Genomic DNA, 22473 nt, shown 5'->3' on the forward strand with positions numbered 1-22473 from the left:
ATAATCAAAATACATAAGACCGTAAAAGTTCAGAACATTTTTATTTAAATGAATAAAAAAAAGATAGAAACCCTCACCAAGAAAACATTTATTTGAAGACATTTAAATATTGTATTCTCACTTATTGTTATGTCCATTTAAGTAACGCTATCTACTTTGGTCGTTGTATACTCGCGAGTTGTCGAGAAAACATCCCAACCACTAGAAACAGTATAAATATAATAAACGGATTATCATTTTAATTGTTTGCTCTTATTTCACAGATAAAAATAATATTAAGGCACGAAAATCATCAAAATAATTAAACAAAATCAATTACAATGTTTTAAATATGGAAACCAGAACTTAGTGTAAGATAAATTAATATATGATAATATATATATTATATAATATTTATGACATTGTATTAAGCGCGAAGAACGAGAATTAAGATTACCTAGTAGACTTTTTATTTTTAAAGAAAGTTTAATTGAAAAAGAGTTTGTTTAAAGTTTAAATTAACCATTTATCACGTGTTGTTAAAACAATCAAGTTCAAAATCTACCCACGGTCGCTTGTAATATTTGTATAAAATTGTTCAAAATATGAAAAATAATGGTAAATATGGTATAGTTATGGAACCAGCAACAGATAGCTATCCCCGGTTAATTTGCATATTTCATAAAAAAAACATTTTTTTTTTTGGAAAGTATTTAGCCTGTTATTTTTTTTATCTACGATGGCGTCTTGATTTGACTAAGAGAAGAGACTGGATACGTAGTATATGTGTTATCAGCCCCTGAGCCCCATACCCATCATTTTGTAAACTGCGAGCGGAAACGTGGCTTGTAAATTCCAATAATACGATACACAGTAGTCTGGAAGTAGTCATTAAAACACTATAATATAATACGTATATGTATGAACGTTTATAGCTGTGTACATCTTAAATCGCGCTTAATTATAATGTCTACCTATATTTATGCTATTCGTGTTATATCACGTGTTAAATCCTATTTGATTAGTATGCTAAGTAACAGATTGACAATCGTATTTATATTATGATTATTATGGTATAGGTTCACAAGAAAAAAAAATGAAAAATATAGTGCATCGCGCGATTAGTATACGCCCTACACCGTCTCTAGTACATATTATAACAGAAGAATACAAAAACAAAAACACGAGTCGATATTTAAGGACAAAAAATGTACAGGTAATTTTTAATTAATTCTACATATTATTATTATTATTATTATTTATTATAATTGTACGTTATTCGTTGCATCACGAAAGCACCGGCTTAACGATAGCAGTATATAACATTGTTGTCGTTATTATTACATTACGTTGTCTATATCTATATATAACTCGGCGGCAGGCATGACCGACATTTGACAAACTAAACAATACTATTATATAAGTGTAAGTACGTCACACACGCACAATAATATCATATCGATCCGCCCGGTAGGATAGGAGTCGATGATAAACCGACAGAGGCGGCGGCGGCAGCAGCAGCAGAATCAGTTGCCCCGGGAAACAGGCGGCTATATCGTATAATAGCGCAGATGCGAAACTGCGCCCCCGTAGGACTACCGAAATAATATTATTATATTCTTTGATAACCCGCGGCGGTCTGATACACTCGCAGCAATAATATCATAGACGTTCCGGATTCCAGTCGGCCTCGACGACAGATTGTCCGCAGTGCGTATTTTTAATCGTTTTAATTTTTTTTTTTTTCTATCAAAATATTACACCGTCACTATACATCGATGATATTATAAAGGTACTTTTTATCATTGTTACAGGCCAGCCGAATTGTTCGTCTGCAACACTCATCGACACCGCCGCCTATATAACGATTAAACGTCACAGCCACCGTCGACGTGCTGCTATAGCGGCGTAACCAGCACACGGCGATCAAATACACGTCATCGTTGCAGGTAATTTGTCGTAACGCGCCTGATACCGTATGCCTAGACACTCTCTAGTAAAATGATATTGTAGGTATACCTACGCTATTTCGGGCGCTGCGGTGTACATTTCTACCGTAGGCGCACAGGGCTATAAAATAGTCGCGTGAATATATATATATATTGTGTACCTATCGTTAGAGGCTCGTCGAGGGGGGTGAGTGGGCATTTTTTGGAGTGGAAAATTTCTGGAGACGATCGTATATCGATGGATTTGATATATTATGTTGTGCTTAGGGAAATATTACAACTAAAACAAATTGCTTTTAGATTTTTTTTAATAAAATGCTCAAAACCGAAGCGAATAAATTACAAAAGTTTTTAACTTAAGCGGACGCCATACTCTCTGCTGTCTTACTAACGTACATCATACCAAATTTTCGTTCAGCAGAATACATTTTGTGACGTTAGCTTTAATATTAGAGAAAATTTACCTATTATCAAATTTAAAGGTAAGAATATTATCTAGACAGACAATGACATATGCTTTTATTGATATTATCATTTTAAAGTTGTTATATTTTACATAGCTGTAATTCACTTTAAAATAATAATATCAATAAAACCGTAAGTCATTGTCTAGATAATATTCTTGCTTTTAAATTTGACAATAGGTAAATTTACTCTAATATTAAAGCTAACGTCACAAAATGTATTCTGCTGAACGAAAATTTGTTATGATGTACGTTAGTAAGACAGAGACAACACACGCGAGTATGGCGTCCTCTTAAAGTTAAAAAAAAAAAATTATTAAATTAAATATTATAATTGACATTATAATATGTTTAATGGTTTTAAACAAAACAGTATTTATAATTATATTAATTATGATAGAGTCTTATATTATATATATTATAATAATTGATAAAGTTCAAATAAAAAATGTGTATATTTTATTTTATAATATTTATAAGTAAATGTGTTAGTGTTTATCCAAAAATTATAATATAATATTACAAAGTTTGTACAATGCTAAAATATTTTAAAAATACGTAAACTATGACCTCTAACTCTATGGGGTGGTAAATAGTCTTGCTTCTTCCGTTCACACGCTGATCCTTAATGCGCAGCTGTGTCTCGTATGCCCACGTACACTGCAAGATTGGAAATAATCGAAGAAGTATCTCCACCCTCCGCCCACTAGACATCGACCTACATTTTAGTGTGCGCCTATGGCTTATTTTATTATGTGTATTATTAATGTTTTGCTTCGATTGGATTGGTATCATTCAGTACGACAATATTAGATATCATAGATGGTTCATTAGTATAGAAATAGTGTGCTTCACACGATTTGTTACGTCTACACTATATACACTATACAGTCTACAGACGTAGCTGGTAAAATATTACTTATCTACTGTTAACTAATATATTTTTGTATTTATATATAAACAGCATACGGCGAGATGTCGATAAACAACTACTTCGTTAAAAGCAAAAATGAATTTAACTTGTAATTACCCATTTATTACTATTTGAGTGTTTATTTTTTTTAAACAAAATTCATATAATTTTGTGTGTTTGAGTGTGTTTCGGTAGAAAAATAAATGTTGGATCAAAAGCTATAATCAATCAGTGACTTAATTTAATAAAAAAAAAAAATACACACAAATGCACAACACGAGTACAAAAAAAAATTCGTATAATTTCTACTTATGGCTACTGACTTATTGGTTCTTTTTTATTATAGTCATAAAAATTAATTAGATGCCGTTTTATTAAAATTTGCTACTTACACTTAAAAAAAATATGCCTAAAGGACCCAAATTCCTTGTCCGCTACTTATAAACGCGTCGAGCTGTATATACATATATGTATATATATTACGATCCTAAGCGAAACTGTAATATTTTCGATTTTGAGTAAGCTTGAATAATTATCGACGTCTTACTGTATTTGCTGTTTATTATAAATTAGTTTTATACTAAATGCTCAAATACTGTACAATAAAATGCACGTACTTATATATAATTTTTATTTCTTATCTAGTAGTTTAGTAGAAACAAATTTTTTTTTATTTTATACAATTATTATAAAAACGAATAAAATCTAAAAAAAATGTAATTATATTATAACATAAATACATAATATTCTTATACATAAATAAATCTATTTTTAGAACAAGTTAAAAATTAATAAAATAATAATACTTCCTTAGAGTCTAAGTGAATTAAATAGGCAATAGTTGAATCCTTATTATTTGTGTTGGTCAATAATCCTATTAAATTTTTTCTTTGAAAATTCAATTGGATTAAAACGGGAATGATAATATATTATTAGCTTATTTCTATATCTATATTGATAATACAATACAACTTATGGTTACTTAACGTTTATATTTCTTAAATTATAATTTTAGTCGTGAATATAACTAATAATGGAAATATATTGTGAACAAATGTTTAAAATATCAATAGACACAATATATTATTAATTTTTAATCAAGACATTTAAAGAGATACTAAAAAATTACGAATTGTATAATACACAATGTAGTATTAATAGACACCTACAATTGATAAATACAGTTTTAATAATCACAATTTATATGTTATAATAATATAAACTAAAACCTAGTTGTTTTGTATACCTACTTCAAACATAGTAATATAAACTAACTTGTCTATAAAAACATTTGTACTGCATAAATAATATAGCTATACATATTAGGGAAGCTTTATTGTTGAGTAATAACTACCGTACGATTAAATGGCTACATAGTTGTTAAAGCTGTCGTGATTCCATTTAATATTTTGCAAAACGATTGAGGTACCTATCTAGCTAACTATGTAAAAGCGGAACATAAGAATTATCTATAAAAATAATTAAAAAAATAAATAAATATATATTTGCAATAAACCGCAACACTGAAGGTTAGGTAACCACAGAAATTATGGTTTCGTGGAATAATGTTATATTGTAATGTGCTATCTATTGGTAAACTTATATCCTGTACAATTTCCCAAACGTAATGCTTAATATATTTCCAGAAAATATAAATATTAATTATTTACTTACCTACTAATATATATATATATTTCACGACGTAAAATATACTTGAAATTAAAATAAAATGATCTCATATATTTAACTAAACTTAACGTTAAAACGTATATTAGTTTTATATTTTTATAAGTACCTAAAAGTACTGGCTATGCGTCACTTGCGAGCACATTATTCATAGAACATAATATGTAGAATCATTATATCAGGGACCATCTAAAAGTGGCTAAGTACAATATCATTTCAATAACAGGTATACTACTATATAATATATACTACGATATGATCAATGTATATAAAGCATTTAGTTATGTGCATAAGTTAAATAAATATTTCTAAATGATAATGGATTTGAATTCTATATTATCTATTCAATTTTATATTTTTTTCAAATATCCTGGTACAGTGTACATGAGTAGATATTAGATATATCGACTAATATATTTTAGCGATTTTCTTCTATGTAATATGCATATTCTAAAGAAATATACATTATGAAAAAATTTTTACTCGTGGTTGTATAGACTACTTAGTATATTATTTAACGCTAAAAGGGATTTGGTATATGATTTTTACAGTGAATTTGTATTTGTTATATTATATATTCTATAGTGGCTAAATATTATGTATGTTTTATGTCTTTACTTCAATAAATTCACATAAACATACGATTCGTCAATTTTGAATTCATTTCAAATTTTACAGTGGTTAGAAGTGAACAATATATTATCATGCATTACGTTTTAAGCATAGACTTAAAAAATTATACATAAGGTACATGAAAAAATAAATAAATTAGATAATATTTAATGTAAAAAGATTTATGTACAAAAATATATATCAATTATTTATTTTTTCAATAGTTCAATTTTAGTATAGTATTTGAGTTTTGTTAATATTTTTATTATATTTTATCACAATTATTGGTTTATTAGTTTTATAAATCAATTTTAAAATATCAAAATGTAGGTATATAGGTATAAATCAAAACATTGTTCATAAATGGGCATTTTTAAGTAGTTTATTTGTAAATATTTTAAATGCCATGTTTATTATATTATCTTGATGTCTAGTAGGTATCTATGATTTATAGTGATCATATCTATATACAATACTCGAGAATATAAATTTTAATATTATACTATCACATTTCTTTAGACAAAGATAAATATATAAAGTGTTTGATTAAATAATATTATGGTTATTAATGTAATGATTACTTTTTAAATAGTGATATATTGTATTATATTATTGTATGTACGATAGTACTGTCGCTGGATCTTTAGCCATGCCTGGTATTGTATCAAAGTCCCATAAAACGGCCGAGGACAAAAACGCCGTCACTCATGTTTTCCGCAGAGTAAGGATTTCTTTGGCTCGAGAACCGTCTAACCTCTCGAATGAAGAGATCATGCATCATCCCGAAATGTATAGATTAATGAATTTCCTTGAAAGTATGCCGGTAGAAGAGCGAATTCTCGAGTTTTCTGCACTAACTCCTGAAGAAGAACAAGAATACTTGATAGAAAAAAGAATTCGCGAGACCGAAGAAGCTCGTAGAGCTCGGGAAACAGAAGAAGATCGCAAGAATTACTTGAACCGATTCTTTCGTTAAGATAATAAATCATAAAAGTAAGTTTGGTCGATAATGTATAAAAATTGTATTTATAATAAATTCATATTAGGGTACCTATTTTTAGAAATGTACACTATGTATTTTAATATATATGTTTTTTTAAATATATTTAAGCAAAATTTGAATCGATAAAAATAAACATACACATTATTTACACATTATATATTTTTAATTAAAAAAAAGTTCTTAGTAAAACTACAAAAATAAACATACCTATTTTCGTTTTTTAAATAATTTTCAATAAGTAATTAAAAAGATCAAAATTATTATTCAATATTATTTTTATATTTTTAAATAATTTATTAAATGATAAATATTTAATTATAACGTGACGAAACACTTGATTTTTAATGGTAGGTGTTTAGGTTGAATTTAAAATATCTGACTTATTTCTAAGTTTTCAACATTATTATACATATTTTAAATTTCATGGTCTTTAAACTTTAAAGTACGATATTATTTGAACCAACCGAATCTTTCAACAGTATACTGTGTTTAGGACTAAACCACTAAACTGCAGGTCTATGCTATTCCAAATCTTATATGTAAGTATTGTTATTAAAAAAATCATAACGAAATAACGGATCAGTTAAAATAAAAAAAGGATTTATGTTGAAATTTTAACTTTAAAGTTCTTAATAAATTGAAGTTTATTAAAATACTTTCTAAAATATGCCACATCGATTATTAGAGGTGCCGTTTCATTGTCGCATACTTTTAAAGTTTTTAGAAAAAATATTTATGAGTTGATGAGTTAAAAAATTAAAAATAACGTAATAACATAAGTTTTAATTAAAAATATTTATCGTTAATTAGATTATTAAAAAGTATTACCTATTATAAATATTAAAATCTTGTAGTTTTCTCTAAAACTATAAAAAATTTATGTTCAATTTGATGTGATTTTTAGATTCCAGCAACGTACCTATTCATACCTACTAACCCAGGAGTAATCTACTTCATGAATCATAACTGTATTTTATTTATTTATTTATTTATTTATTGTTAATTTAACTAAGCATTTATATAATAGCAAATACACCATTATCAGTAATACATATTAGAAATATTATATTGTATTCATATTTTTTTTTTTCATCAACTATAAATTATAACTCATTTAAAATGTAAATTGTTCAATACAAACAGTAGGTATGGTGGGCACTGAGCAGGTATTCTGGGAAGTAGGAACAATACTCAATTATACTATATCAACTTACACTACCATACCTCACCTTATTTCTAATATACATATTTAATAAGTATTAAGAACGATCACAAATTGAGACCTTATTTTATTTAACTTTGCCAATTCTACTTATTTAAATCGTTATTAAAATATACCTAAAAATTATTTATTTAATAATTATAAAGAAATATATTTTGTATCGAATTAAAATAACAACACACATTTGATTAACTTTATCGTAATCAAAATAACAAACGTTGGAATTTTGATACATTTTTTTGAAGCATTTTACATACATTTAATATATAACTAAATATTATTCGATAAAAAACTTGATTTTTCTGGATTCATCGGAATTATTCACATTTGTCTTGAAAATTACTGAAATATTCCAAAACTGACCTTTCTGTAATGTATATCGTTCATTTGATTTATGTTTGAATTCCAATCTTCAAATACTTAACACAATTCATAAAAAATGTGTAATACTCCCTTCCGTAAAAATAATGAACATATTTTACAGTATACTAACGGTATTCACAGTGTTGTGTAATCCGCTAAGAAATATGAAGTTTTTCTAAAGGCTACACGTGATCCCTCGTCGCGTGACTTATTAGCTTCCTCCCCTTGTACTCATCTTTGTTCACATACAATTTTTTTTTAGAGTTATAATAATTAGTATTAACAATATAACCAGTAACCACAGAAATTTGTTAAGTTGTAACATCGCAATTCAATATATCAATATATATTATACATTATATTAAAAATTAACGTGTCTTAATTAAATGTCCTATTCAAAACTAAATAATAAATATTATTCATGATAATATATTGTTCTATAATATAATACAAGAAAAAATTAAAAAATTAATAATATGATGTACCTTATGGCTTATACCTGAATACCTTTAAAGTATAAAACAACATTTTACACTTAACTACAAAAATCTTTTTATTTCAATATCTATATTGTAATAACAATATTATAACATAATATAAAATTAATACTTTATTATAATTTATAATTAATGTTTGTAAGTTTTTTTTTTTTTAATTTTACATGATTGGATTAAATACATTTAAGAAATTATTGTTGATGAAAATTGTTATGTTTTTATTATTAAATTCTGTGGATATATTTTTGTATCCAATGCCGATTAGTGATTGCAGTCTAAATATGAAGCACTTTAGTATTCATATTTCGTGTGAAAAAAATTAATCGTACCTCTGTATAGCTCTTTTGGAAAGTTGTACTTTTATATTATGTAAAATGATACACTGTATAATGTAACGAGATATACAGACCGTCATACCTGCAATGCAATATAATAAAATAGTAGGTATACAACACTATATGAATAATTTGTTTCATAAAAAAAAAATTAAATATGTCATTATATAATATACGATATACCTACTCATTGATATTATTGTACATAAAAAGTCATTATTCATTACATGCCTATTTCTAAAGGTACACGAGTATATTAGTTAAACATAATCTTGATTTTTTTTTTTTTTTCATAATTTTTTGTTATTTATTAGCTATATATTGTTGTGTATTTGTATACGTCATTGTTCGCTTATATTATAATTTCGGTTGCAATGCTTGGAAAATAAATTATTTCTATTTGGTTTGTTGCGTTTAATCGTTTGACCATGTATATATATAGCAACGTAGATAGTGTTGTAATAAATGTAATTACAGTTCAATTATAAGTACTCTAATGCTGTGTACATTCGCTATGTAAATATTTACCTGCACACTTGTATTTTGCACGTAAAAAATAAGTAAATCTGTTATTGATCAATAGATACCTACAGATATTTAAATTTATGCATACCCACTTGCCTCATATAGTTTTGTGATTATCAACCATTTGAAATTCCAAAGATCTATCACAATAACAGTTAACAGTGTATACTATATATACGTGTTAATTATTACCTGGTTATAGGTTTCCGTAGATTTGATTTAATTTTTAATCAAATACTTTTTACACCGAAGATCCTGACTTATTTATTAATTTTTTGACATTTTTATCTTGTCAACTTTTCTCACATAGTATGTGTAGTTTGCTAACCTAAAGTAATTAATTCAATCACTGTATGACAGCTGAATCATGAATTAAATTAAATACGCATACACGGGGACGAGGTGTTTCAAATTTTCACGTGACAGCAGATTACAGCGTGATATACTTAAATTAGGAAAAAATTACCTATGTAAAAACCTTTTTAAATCATATAATCTAATGAAACTTGATATTAAATAATTTTTTTTTTTAATTTTTATGGGGAGGTTCGAGAGGTAACTTTAACAATTCAAATGGAAACCTATATTTTTGAAGTATGATTCGCGCACAGCCTAATTTTGAATAAATTTTGACGGTTCGTTAACATTGATGTGTTTAATAATTGAAGGAGTTATCGACATCTGAATATTGGTGTTAATTTATAAAGTTCTACAGTGAATAATATTAAAAGTGCTTCCGTTGTACGACCTTAATAATCTGGGTATCGAATTCTCAATAATTTATTACAATAAACAGTAGTCAATACAAAACGTATGTTCGTATTATCGTTTGACACTATGACCAATTACACTGCAGAGCAATTTTTTAAACTAGTAAATTAGTCGACACAAACGTCGCCCAGTGAAAATATTTTGTATCCGACTTTATTTTCAAGAGAGTGGACAATCATGAAATAATTCTATAATACTATAATTTACTATTTATTTTAATAAATTTTTTTTTGTCGCCCAGTAAAAATTTCTTAAAAAATGCACTGAATTATAGATTATTTTTATTTATGATGTCCTAATTGTACTTCTTAATGTGAGAATAGATAAATAGTCTAAGATCGTGATAATGGTGTTTTATACTATCAAAATATTTTATCAATGATAGAAAATATTACAATCACAGATTTCTTTAAGAGGACGTCTCACCCGCATGTGTTGTCTCCGTCTTACACACGTACGACATGGTAAATTTTCGTTCACCAGTTTCAATAGTGTGCTTTTAATTTTAATATTAGAGTGAATTGACCTATTATCAAACTTTTATGTAAGAACTATATCTGTGTTCTCTCGTCGGCTTTTTACGATATTTTAATTTTAGGTGAGTTATGACTGTTATGAGTATGGAATTATTAAATATTTGAAAATGCTCATACTAATTCACTTAAAAATTAAAATATCGTAAAAAACCAACGATAGAACACAGATAATGTTTTTTCTTAAAAGTTTGTTAATAGGTCAATTCACTCTAGTATTAAAATTAAAAGCACACTATTGAAACTGGTGAACGAAAATTTACCATGCCGTACGTGTGTAAGACGTCCTCTTAAGTCTGTGACACGGTTGTAGCTACAACCGTGGTCTGTGATTAAAATTTACAACCTAAAAATAATAGTGATAAATTATAAGATACCCGTGAAGATTAGAATAAGGACTAAGGACTAAGGAGACCAAAGTCGTACGGCCGCCCGCATGAAAAAACGAACCGAAACGAGTCGCACGGCTAATAGGTGGCGCGCTGCGTACGCTACTTTTAAAGCCGCGTAGTATAGGGATTATTTATGTTTTTTGAGATTTTTTTGTAAAATATATGCATTATTTCGAACTATGACCAATTATAAATTGTATAGCTCGTAAAATTACGCATTCATACGTGTGCATATGTGTATATTTCATTAACATTTTGTTTTATTATTATTATATAAACAATCCTATAATTATATCACCGGTTCTCAAACTGTGGTAAGCGAAAGACTACATAGTGGTACGCGGAGGACCGTTTTCGGATAATAAATCCATTAAATTATTCATATGTTATTTTAAAAAACTAATAAATAAAAAATAATTATACCTACTATACCTAGTTGTAGTATTTTACTGCCTTATTATTTAAAACAAATGTATTTAACTGTACAATTTGGATCGTTCTTTTTTTAGTCATTAGTGGTATACGCGACTGATTGATAATATACCTAAGTGGTACGTAAAAAAAAATTTGAGAACCGTTGTTATATATTATAGTCAATCCTATATCACAATCAATATATTTTTCACTAACAGATTAACATCTTGTACACTGCGGTTCATTACTCAAATACTTAATACTCTCTAGTAGCCTATATTATATAGTATAGTCTCTTACGGATGTCGGGAACTGAATAACAGACCTGTTACTATTACTTCTATGCAGAGTACACATGGAATATACACGTATGCACATGTATGAATGCGTAATCTTACGAGCTATAAAATTTATATTGAGTCATGACCCAAAATAATGCTTATATTTTACAAAAACCGCAAAAAACACGAATAATCCCTGTACTACGCGGGTTAAAGTAGCAACCCTAGATCACGCAGCGCCACCTATGGCCGAATCGTGCGACTCATTTCGGAACGTTAACAGAAGCGGAGTTTGGTCTTCTGATTCTGACTAGTGACTATAGTCTTCGTGCAATACCCACGTGGTTGCTTGTTGATAACTGATAAGTGATAACGCTTGTTACTTCGCAATTATTATACGACAGTTAAAACAAAAAGTTAAAACTATATTTAAAATACGTGTCTAATTGTTTCACTAATTCAATCAAATTTATATATTTAAGTTATTGTACAGTCGTTGCCTGATAAATTGAGACGGCGACGGCGGCGGCGCTTTTCAGTAGGTGTAGGCCAAACTAGTCGCGGTGTGTTATTATTATTAATACTATTTTTATTTTTTTATTATAAAATAAAGAATATTATCAGAATATTTGATTTTAAATTAATAAAGTAAAATCAGTTTTAAAATGTTCTACAGCTAATGTTGATTAGCTAATGATATCCAAGAACCCGTGGTTTTTCGTTATCGCGCCCCCGCCGCCGCCGCCGCAACCGCCGCAACCGTCTCAATTTATCTGGCTGTAGTTAGTGCGTTTGAATTCTCGTCAACTGGTTGTTATTGTTTGGAAATATTTGCATTTATTTTAAACTGACATCAGAAGACGTAATTGTGATAATTTGAATCATGAATCTATTTAGACTAAGAAGGTACTTCAAATTTGAAATTTGAAAATTTCATTATAATTGAATGTGTATGCTTTGCTTATTTAATTTTTTTAGCTCATTGATTTAAATTAAAACTGTTATTGGATATGAATATGAATTATATGATTCATTTTCTTCAATCAGTTTCAAACAAAAGTTTATTGTTTATTGAAATGTATGGTAACTAATTAGATTAAAGAAAATGTTTAATTAGGTAGGTACTCTAAAAGTCATTGTAGGTACCTAAGACTGCAAATGTCACATCATTTTTTTCATTAAACTATATTGTCGTTATTGATATTGTAACGTTTGATGAAACATTTGTATTTTAATGAAAAGTGATACAATTCAGCAAATTTCAGCACCTAAATATTTAGATTTTCTAAAGTATTAAACATTATTTTACTTTAATTTCTGGCTCATGAGTCATGAGTAATAATTTCATAGAATTCAAAAATTTACTTAATAAATATTATTATATATTATACGGATTTTTGCTGGTTTGTGTTAATAAAATTATAGAATTCATAACTTTTAAAAGTTTTTCAGTTATATTTTATAATTTATAAGGTTATTCATACAAAATTTACCATTTTGAACTTATCAATATTTTCTATTAATTTGTTTAAACATTGTAGTATTTAATAGTGCAATAATTATAGCAAAATAGTAAATACCTATATTATAATTTATTATTCGATTGAACTAGATATTAACCGCAGGCATGAATCAATATTCTGTAAGTTAAATTGGTCAATCATGTTAAACATAAATATACCTATAGTTAATATTACTTGTGGCTAATAAAATTAAATATTGTGAGTGTTGTAAACAATTAGTACCTATATTGATATAACTTTTTAAAGACTAGCACTTAATATTTTATAATTTTATTCATACAGAAGCAACTATTTTTAATTAATTTGTTCATATGAATATGTAAACATCATTTTTTTTAAGTAATTTGTTTAAACATTGATAAATATAGCAAACTAGTTATTTAGTTTGGTAAATTTAATTTTGTAATTTATGATACATATTTACCATCTTGATGGGACGCTTATTTTATACTAAAATGTACCTATTAAATGACAACAATAATTTGTCTTAATAACAAAATTGTACATATTTCAAGTATCTTCACATTCATTAAAATTAAATTATGAGTTTTAAAATTGATAGTCTTTTAAAAATAATCAATTTACTTTTCAATTTAAATTACCATACATATCTTGGTGGCTAGCTTATTTTAATATACAAAATTAACTAAATGGCAACAATAATTCACCACTCTGAATGTATTATGATAATTTTTTACTGATGCAATTGGACATATTTAAAATCCTTCCAGTTATTATGTTTGGTGTCATGATTGGGACTTGGATGTTGTTATAATTAAATTAAAATCTCATTTTATAATATTTATAATTACATAAAACTATAAACGTTGTATGTACACATATATGCAACTATATATTTTGCATATTATACAGTTTTTACTTATTAGAGAAAAAAAAATTTTATATAAATGTAGATTAAAAATTAAAATTCCTATTGCTATTTATTATGTAATGTATTTTACCAATGTTATGCAAATATGTGATTTCCATGTGATTGGCTTTGCTCTCCACGCCACAGATGAATATCCTTCCTATTGACTTATCAGTTATTTTATTCAATGACATTGATATTGGAGCAATAGGTACAATTATTCAAAATAGGAAAAATTGATAATACAAATAATAAATACATTTTTAAATAAATTCAGTCAAAATTGTCTTGTTCTGGTGAACATAGTTCTAGACTTCTTGTGTATGTTTGTGTTTGCTCATATTTTTATTTGTATTTGTTTGTGTTTAAACTTTAAAGCTTTGAAGTTCCCTCAGTTCCCAAGTCTAGCTATAACCTTAAGACTTAAATAACTTTTAATCATTGTAACAACATCCAAGCCCTAATTATTGTTATTTAATATTGGATAAATGGTATTTTTATGTTGTGAAAAGGTGATGTTCTTTCAAAAACTGATTGATTTTTATGCATAATTTAGCTATATGTTGAATGCGAAGTTTAATCATACACGTTTTTGAAATCAATGTTGTCATTTTGCAGTGTTTAGAAAATGTTATATCTAATATTAAGTTTATTCAAACAAAATATGAAAGTAGGTGTTACCTTTTATTTAAATTAAAAAATATATTTAGGTACCTATTTGTATAAATTTTAAATAATTGTATGATGTATAATATAATTTATACAACAATATGGTATAAATAGCTATTGCCTATTTATTTACTGTATGACATTTGTTTATAATTTTATATTATAAATAGAACAATATACAATATACGAATTGTAATATGTAAGTATATTATCTAATGCGTTGTTTTTTTTATTCATGTGATTTTACCTATATAATATAAGCTGAAATTAAGATACCAAACACACGTTTTATTACTATGATAAATTGATAGTTATAGTTAGCGTAAAGATTATTAAGGTTGTATTATAAACTTACAATGCATCGGCGTATAACAGAAGCATAAATGTATAGGTATTATTATTATTATTATTATTATTCATTGTCTTATTGGTGGCATTTTACAAATTAAACATAAAATTCAAAAGTAAATAACTTCTAATGATACGTCAAAACTCATTAAAAAATTAATTGTACATGAATCATATTTCAAAAATACATTTGAATTTTAAAAGTTAAAACCTCCCCTTTTTATTTAATAAAAAAAATAATTAATATCAAATTATCTTGGATTATATGATTCAAAGGGGCACGACACGATTGCGCGCGCTATATTATTTTTATTTTTAAACAACGTTACCAAATACATATTTAGGTTTATGGTAAATCCGTTTACCATTTCCAAAGAAATAATCAATCCAAAATCGAAGGAAGAATTACAAAAAATTGAAAATTTGAAAATTAAACATTATATAAATAATAAAATACCAGGAAATTTAATTAAGTATTTGGCCATAGTTGGAAATAGGTATCGGGGCTTTAAAATTTAATTTGTCTACTTTTTTTAATTATTTACTTCATTTTTCTTTTTGTTATTTACGTAAATTTAACGATAACTTATTTTAAATAATAATTTTTTTCTTTTATGACGGTATAATAACTTTTATTTAATATTATATCATTCATAGTTTCTGGGTGTAAATGTATTTGTATCTGTATTTAAATATTAAAAATAATTATGATATAACTTAATTTTTGTTTAATAAAAAACTTGGCAACGTCGCACCCATTTTCACGCGCAATCGTACGCCTTTGAATAGAAATCATGTTCTTTGTTATTCTAGAACTGCGCGCAATCGTACTCCGCAGATTTAAAAAGGTTTTCACATAGGTCATTTTCCCCTTATTTAATTATATCATGCTGAAATCTGCTGTCACATGAAATTTGGAACACCATGTATAATTAGACATAAGGTGTTACAATTATTAAAGAAACTTAATATTGTGAAATATTTAACTATTTATAATGGAAAACGTATTTAAACGGAACTTTAATGACTTGAGTCGATACTATATAACTATAATAATAATTAATAACCATTGATAACGTTATAAATTTAATTAGTATTTTATATATTTTCTTCTGTATTTTATTGGTTTTACTTGTATGAAAATTAATCTTTATTGTTTTTACTAAAAGTCATAAAAAAAAAAATACGTATTTATCTTAACATAACGTATTTACTCTCCGTAATTGTAAAAAATAAATTAAATTCAGAATAGCTTAATATATTATTCAAATTTAAATTCTTTCCTCTGTTCTATTAATATCTACAGTCTTGATAGGTAGTTGTCGTTGGCTAATAATTTGTAAAATAATATATCATAACGCCATAAAATACATAATAAATATTCTATTATTAAAATAATTATAGAAAATAAACATTTTTAAAATTAAATACCTAATGCTAAAAATTTAAAATCGATTATTGATTATTGTTTTACAACATTAGGTATCAGGCACGTATCCAGGGGGAGGGGTCCATGGGGTCTGGACCCCCCCCCCCGAAATTTTTGTGCACCGGCACATAAAATCATTATCCTTATTATTTAAATTAAAATAAAATACGTGTTATTCAAAAAAATGTTATTGTGTTGTGGTACAAAAATAAACCACTATAAAACGGTCGAATATTATTATCTATGGGTCAAATTATATACATATTTTACGAAGATCGTACATCTGAAAAAGTGGTTTGTTCTGAATTTTTATTATGGTGTGAAAAATGGGTAAATGTAGAAAAAAAACCCACTGAAATTATGGATATTTTGGATGCATGTGATGCAAAGTTTTACCCAAACATAAATTTTTTATTGAAAATCCTTGCAACACTACCAGTTTTTACAACAGCAGTTGAACGCTCATTTTCAACACTAAAACGTTTAAAAACATTGCTTTGTAACAAAACTGGAAATGAACGTTTAACGGGACTTGTTCTTCTGTAAGTTCATTGGGAAGTGTCTATCTCTACAGACGAAGTGTTGGATGTAATGGCTCAAAAAAACAGAAAATTAATATTATAAACCTCACTTGAACAAACATTTATTTCGACCCCTCCCAAAATAAAATCCTGGCTACGTGCCTGTTAGGTATTAATATAATGTATTTGTTATTAACTATTAACAGGGCTAAAATTCTATAGCATTTCAGTATTTGCTAATAATTATTATAGAATTATGATTACATATATAAAATAGCATAATGATAATAATTTTTATAGCCCTAATATCTATAATGTTGTTTTTGTATCAAAGTTTTATAACAATAAAAACAAATAATATTTATGTTGCATGTTTTAAATATTTTTAATTTGTGCTATTTTTGCTAATATGCATTCAAAATCAGATTTATTGTATTTTTTTCATATATTGTAGTTTATTAATGGAAGTCGAGTAGAAAAATAATTGAATAAATAATAAATTCACCCACAAATCTGTTTTAATAATTATAGCCTATTTTTAAGCAGTTCGACGCATGGCTTAATGTCTAGAACATTATTATGAGTTTAATCCATCACATAATCAAATTTATTATTGTTGCCATTTTCACTTATTAACATTCAGAATATATATATATATTATTAATGTATTATCGAAAATATTTCAAGATCTATTACCTTTTATTATTTGGTTTTATTTTAGTACTTTTTAGTGCTATCAAGTCTGTGGCCTAGTTTTAAACAAACAAATTATTTCTCGAGTTATGTATTTTAGCTTCATTTACCAACACTTATTTCACTATTACCTAAACAATATTTATTTTTAATTAATTTATGTAGGTCTGAGGTGCCATTAGTGCACTTGCTTCCTCCACAAGTTATTCATGTGAACCTTCAATTTTCTTATCTTGTACAAAAATGTACTTTTTAATAATTATTATAGTTAAACGATTGTAAATAACTTATTTAAATTTAAAAACAAATATATAGATTGTAGGTACTAGATTATTATTTCGTGAAACGTTATATGTTTGCGCTTGTACTATATAAATATTTAAAATATTATATAAACACGCGATTAACGCTATTCATTGCATTGCATGCTATGACAATTGTGTGTATGTATATATATAAGACTTATATTATTAAGTATGTAATTAATACTATATTGAAGTTTAAAACTCTAAACTATAATCTGCGGTGATTATTAAGGATCAAAAATCACTATTAAATATCTAAACTAAGTTTTTTTTTAACTATTTTATCCTACTAGTCCTACTAGGTAGGTTAAAATACTTCTAAATCAATATATCAATTTACATAATCAAACATATATTGGAATATAGAAATGTATCTCTTAAAAATAATTAGTCATTGTAATTATAATTCTACCTATATATAAAATATAATAGAATATACAAATAAAAAATAGAACATGAGCTAAACAGTTACATCTCATAATATTTTAATATAATTGTATAACACATTTATTTTAAATATTGAATAACTACAATCATCTTATCGTATTGTTATTTTTTATTGAACTTACATTACTTAAATTTGTTAATATAGGTATTTAAAAAAAAATAATTATTGATAAATATTACATTTTATCTACCTATAGTTATAACTAAAAAAAGAGGGTATAGACTATAGATATAGATAATCGGCAATCGTTCTGTTACATAAGACATAGTCGACTGTAATTCATCATTGAGAAATAAGTCACTGTAATGTACGAGTAGTTGTATGTTATAAATTTAAATTCGATGATAAATAATTGTATGTGAAATGTGAAAAACGATACCAGTTAAGATGACTTATATTTTATAATAATTGATTTATATTACCATTAACGTAGTTTAAGTAATTTATTTGTCTATTGTTTATAAGTTATTACTAATAATTAATAACTAATAAGGTACTAGGTAGATTGAATTAATTTTTGACTAAATCATTGCATTTAAAAACGTCATTATTTGTATAAAATATATTAATATACGTCAAACTTTTTAAGAATTTATGGAACATTTTTTTTAAATTCAAACAAAATAACTAAAATCGTCATTCTTTATTCAAATATCTAATTTTGTAAAAATTTAAGATTTAAATGTTTATATTTTTTAAGATATATTGGTTAAAACTTTAACTCCTTATAAAAAACGTTGAGTTTAATTTTCAATTCTTAGCTATAAAAAAAATGATGATTTTATTAATTTTCAACTAAAAAAGTTCATAATATTAAGGAATTTTGATGAAATTTAAATTCAAAATAATTATAAATAACAATTGTGCATATATATTTTAATATTTATAAAACGCTTTAATAACAAATTGTAAGAAACCTTGTATTGCATTTTTAAAAATTTTTAATTTATTTTAATTAATTTTTAATTAATTTAATTTTAATTTTTTTAATTTTTTTATTTAAAAATGTTTTATTAATAATTATTTAAAAAAGTATTTAAAAAAATTCTCATGCATTATAAATAGCTAAAAACAAGAGTCAAAATATTTTAAAAAATGTTGTATATTTTTTCGTCATTATACACAATGCTACATATTGCTAGATCTTTACATATTTATATTTATTTTTGAACTTATATGTAATAATCGTGAGTAATAACTAATAGCCAATAGGCAATAGCTAATAAAAATTCTACTACAGATTAAAAATTAAATTATATAAGCGTATAATAGATTAATAGATACTTAATATTATAATCATCAGTCATCAGTTGACTTAGATGTGTTTGTCTAACACTGATCGGAAAGTAGATTTTGCATATTATTTAAACATAAAAATAATACATTTGGACATCATAAACATTGTGAGATTCCTTATTCTAGCATTAGCACGGAATAATTAAACACCGGGGTTGGAGCGTTTTGACTATTGCCGTAATAATTTGATCCAAGTCACTTATACTAAGGCACTCCTAAGTTTTCCTAAAAACCCTAAAAAAAAGCAACGGAAAAACGGGAATTTTCACTCATAACCAGTTTTCGACAAAATCGATTTTTTTATTCTGCTGTAACTCAAAAACGAATCATTGTAAATACTTGAAATTTTCACCAAATGTTTATATTAGCGTTATATATTTACGATTAAATTTTCAAAATATTTAGACAATTGAAATTTTCGATTTTTCTAAGTTTTTTTTTTTGAAATGCCTTTAAAAAAAATTTGGCACTCCAAAAAATCTTTAAAATGTATACAAGGTTCATTATAAGTTTTACTTGTCGTAGCATAAAAAAATCAAAAATCGTTACTCACAATTTTTGTTTATAAGCATTTAAAGTTAAAATGTTTACAAAATATGTTAAAATCGCGAAAATTTGATAGGAATTTTGAAGTTGAAAATTCATAACATTTTTGTGATTTATATCAAAATGTTAAAAAATCCACAATACTAGGTTCTCCATAACTTTTTCATCAAATAACTGTAAGAAAAGTTCTAGCGTCAATATAGAAAAAAAATTATGAGCTTATGAAATATAATTTTTTACGAAATTGCGTAAAATAACGATATATTACAATTTAAATATGGGTAATAATATAATATATCTTACTAATTATCCAGACTGACAAATCATCTCCGTTCAAAATCGTTTTTCGTATACAATGATACCTGTCGTGGCATTCAATTTTAACACATCCATTATAGTGACCTACTCTCCATATCTCTACTATATAGCAAAGCAATACCCACTTGCCCTCCTTTTTTAATATTTAATTTATTTTTTCAATATTCATTAGTTTGAACATGAATTATATTTGGAAAATTTGTATGTGTAATTAAATAGGTAAACTAATAATAATCCATACTCTTTGCAATATATATATATATATTTATTGTAATTTTAAGCGTGGTGTTAACAATTAAAGCTGACCAAGTAGGTTTCAAATGGCTGAATGGTAAATGAATAGTATATGCTGTAATGGATATGTTGATTTTGAACTAAATGATTAATTATTTTTCGATTTCATACAAAAAACGATTATAAGTGGAGATAGTGTATTAATCACTCTTCCTAATAATATTAATTTATAATATATTTACACTAATATTAATCATAATAGTAGGTATAGCTTTATTTAGCTTGAACTTATTTTTTTACAAAAATATGGGGTGAATGTTTGTTACCGCCTGCAATATAAACTATTTTTTGAAATTTTAACTTCAAAAGCTTAATAAAAAAAAGACGTGTTTAATTTGAATTAAATAATAAATTATTATTAATATGAAAAACTATCCTGAGAAGAAATAGTACTTTACTTAAGTAAATAAATTATATAAGTAACCAGTATTAATTAATATTGGTTACTTATATTTATATAATCATACGTGTTTTTCGTAAGATTAGATAAAAAAAATGGCGCAAACAAATAAAAAAGTTAACATAGATTGTTGACTCAACGTTAAAGATATATTTAGTGAATTCACTTAAGCTAATAGAACACAGAAATATATAGGTAATACAAACGTATATAAATATTATTTATGAAATCAGTATTCGAGTAAAGATCATGAAGAAGAGACTAATAACAGTCAATTTTAAATTGTTAATATTTAACTTTTAACATTAACTTAATAAAGATGTGATAACATTCATTACATAAAAATCAAAATATGTATACATTATTATTTATTTCACATTTCACAATTATATATCAATACATTTAATTGTTTATCTCGTACCTTCTATTACTGTGATCTTAAATGCCACCCTCGAGAAAAAGGTTACGCAAGTTACTCAGGTGATAGCAGTGTACTGTATTATTTTATGACTATTTCAAACATTTAATAAATCTGTGTGTACATATTTAAATACTGCATCAGATTGTGATGGTTGGTTGCAAGACGTAGGAATTAACTTAGAAATCTTTATTTATATCAGTCTAACAACCCGGTTCGCAATACCGATTCGTGTAATAAAAAATGTCCTTATTAACTGGGTCTAATTAAAAAAAAGTTGGGCATAAAATGTATTATTTTTTTTTAAGTTCTATAAGCACAACTTAGACAATTTTAATTTTAATCTATTGTAAAAAATACTTATGTTATTTCAATATTTTTTAATTGCTACACTTATAACTTATGAAAAATCTTGTCTTATATTTACAAGATATTTGACTGAGCATCAACGTCTT

At 25.7% G+C, this 22473-nt stretch overlaps 1 protein-coding gene across 2 annotated transcripts in view; it reads left to right on the plus strand.

Moving 5' to 3' along the window:
- The first annotated feature begins 1485 nt into the window (after window positions 1–1485).
- The window catches only part of LOC132926300 (uncharacterized), a 30246-nt gene continuing 9258 nt past the window's right edge, over window positions 1486–22473 (plus strand). Inside the window, exons 1-2 of one of the 2 annotated variants that reach the window (XM_060990648.1) lie at window positions 1486–1689; window positions 1794–1928. Coding sequence is in view for 1 of the 2 variants with exons in the window: in XM_060990647.1 (XP_060846630.1) it covers window positions 22043–22080 (38 nt within the window). In the remaining variant the exon portion in view is untranslated. Of the gene's footprint in view, window positions 1690–1793; window positions 1929–21738; window positions 22081–22473 lie in introns of those variants that run through there. The other variant, XM_060990647.1, reaches the window with a different exon arrangement.

This window comes from Rhopalosiphum padi, chromosome 3, assembly GCF_020882245.1.
Source record: "Rhopalosiphum padi isolate XX-2018 chromosome 3, ASM2088224v1, whole genome shotgun sequence".
Classification (NCBI taxonomy): domain Eukaryota; kingdom Metazoa; phylum Arthropoda; class Insecta; order Hemiptera; family Aphididae; genus Rhopalosiphum; species Rhopalosiphum padi.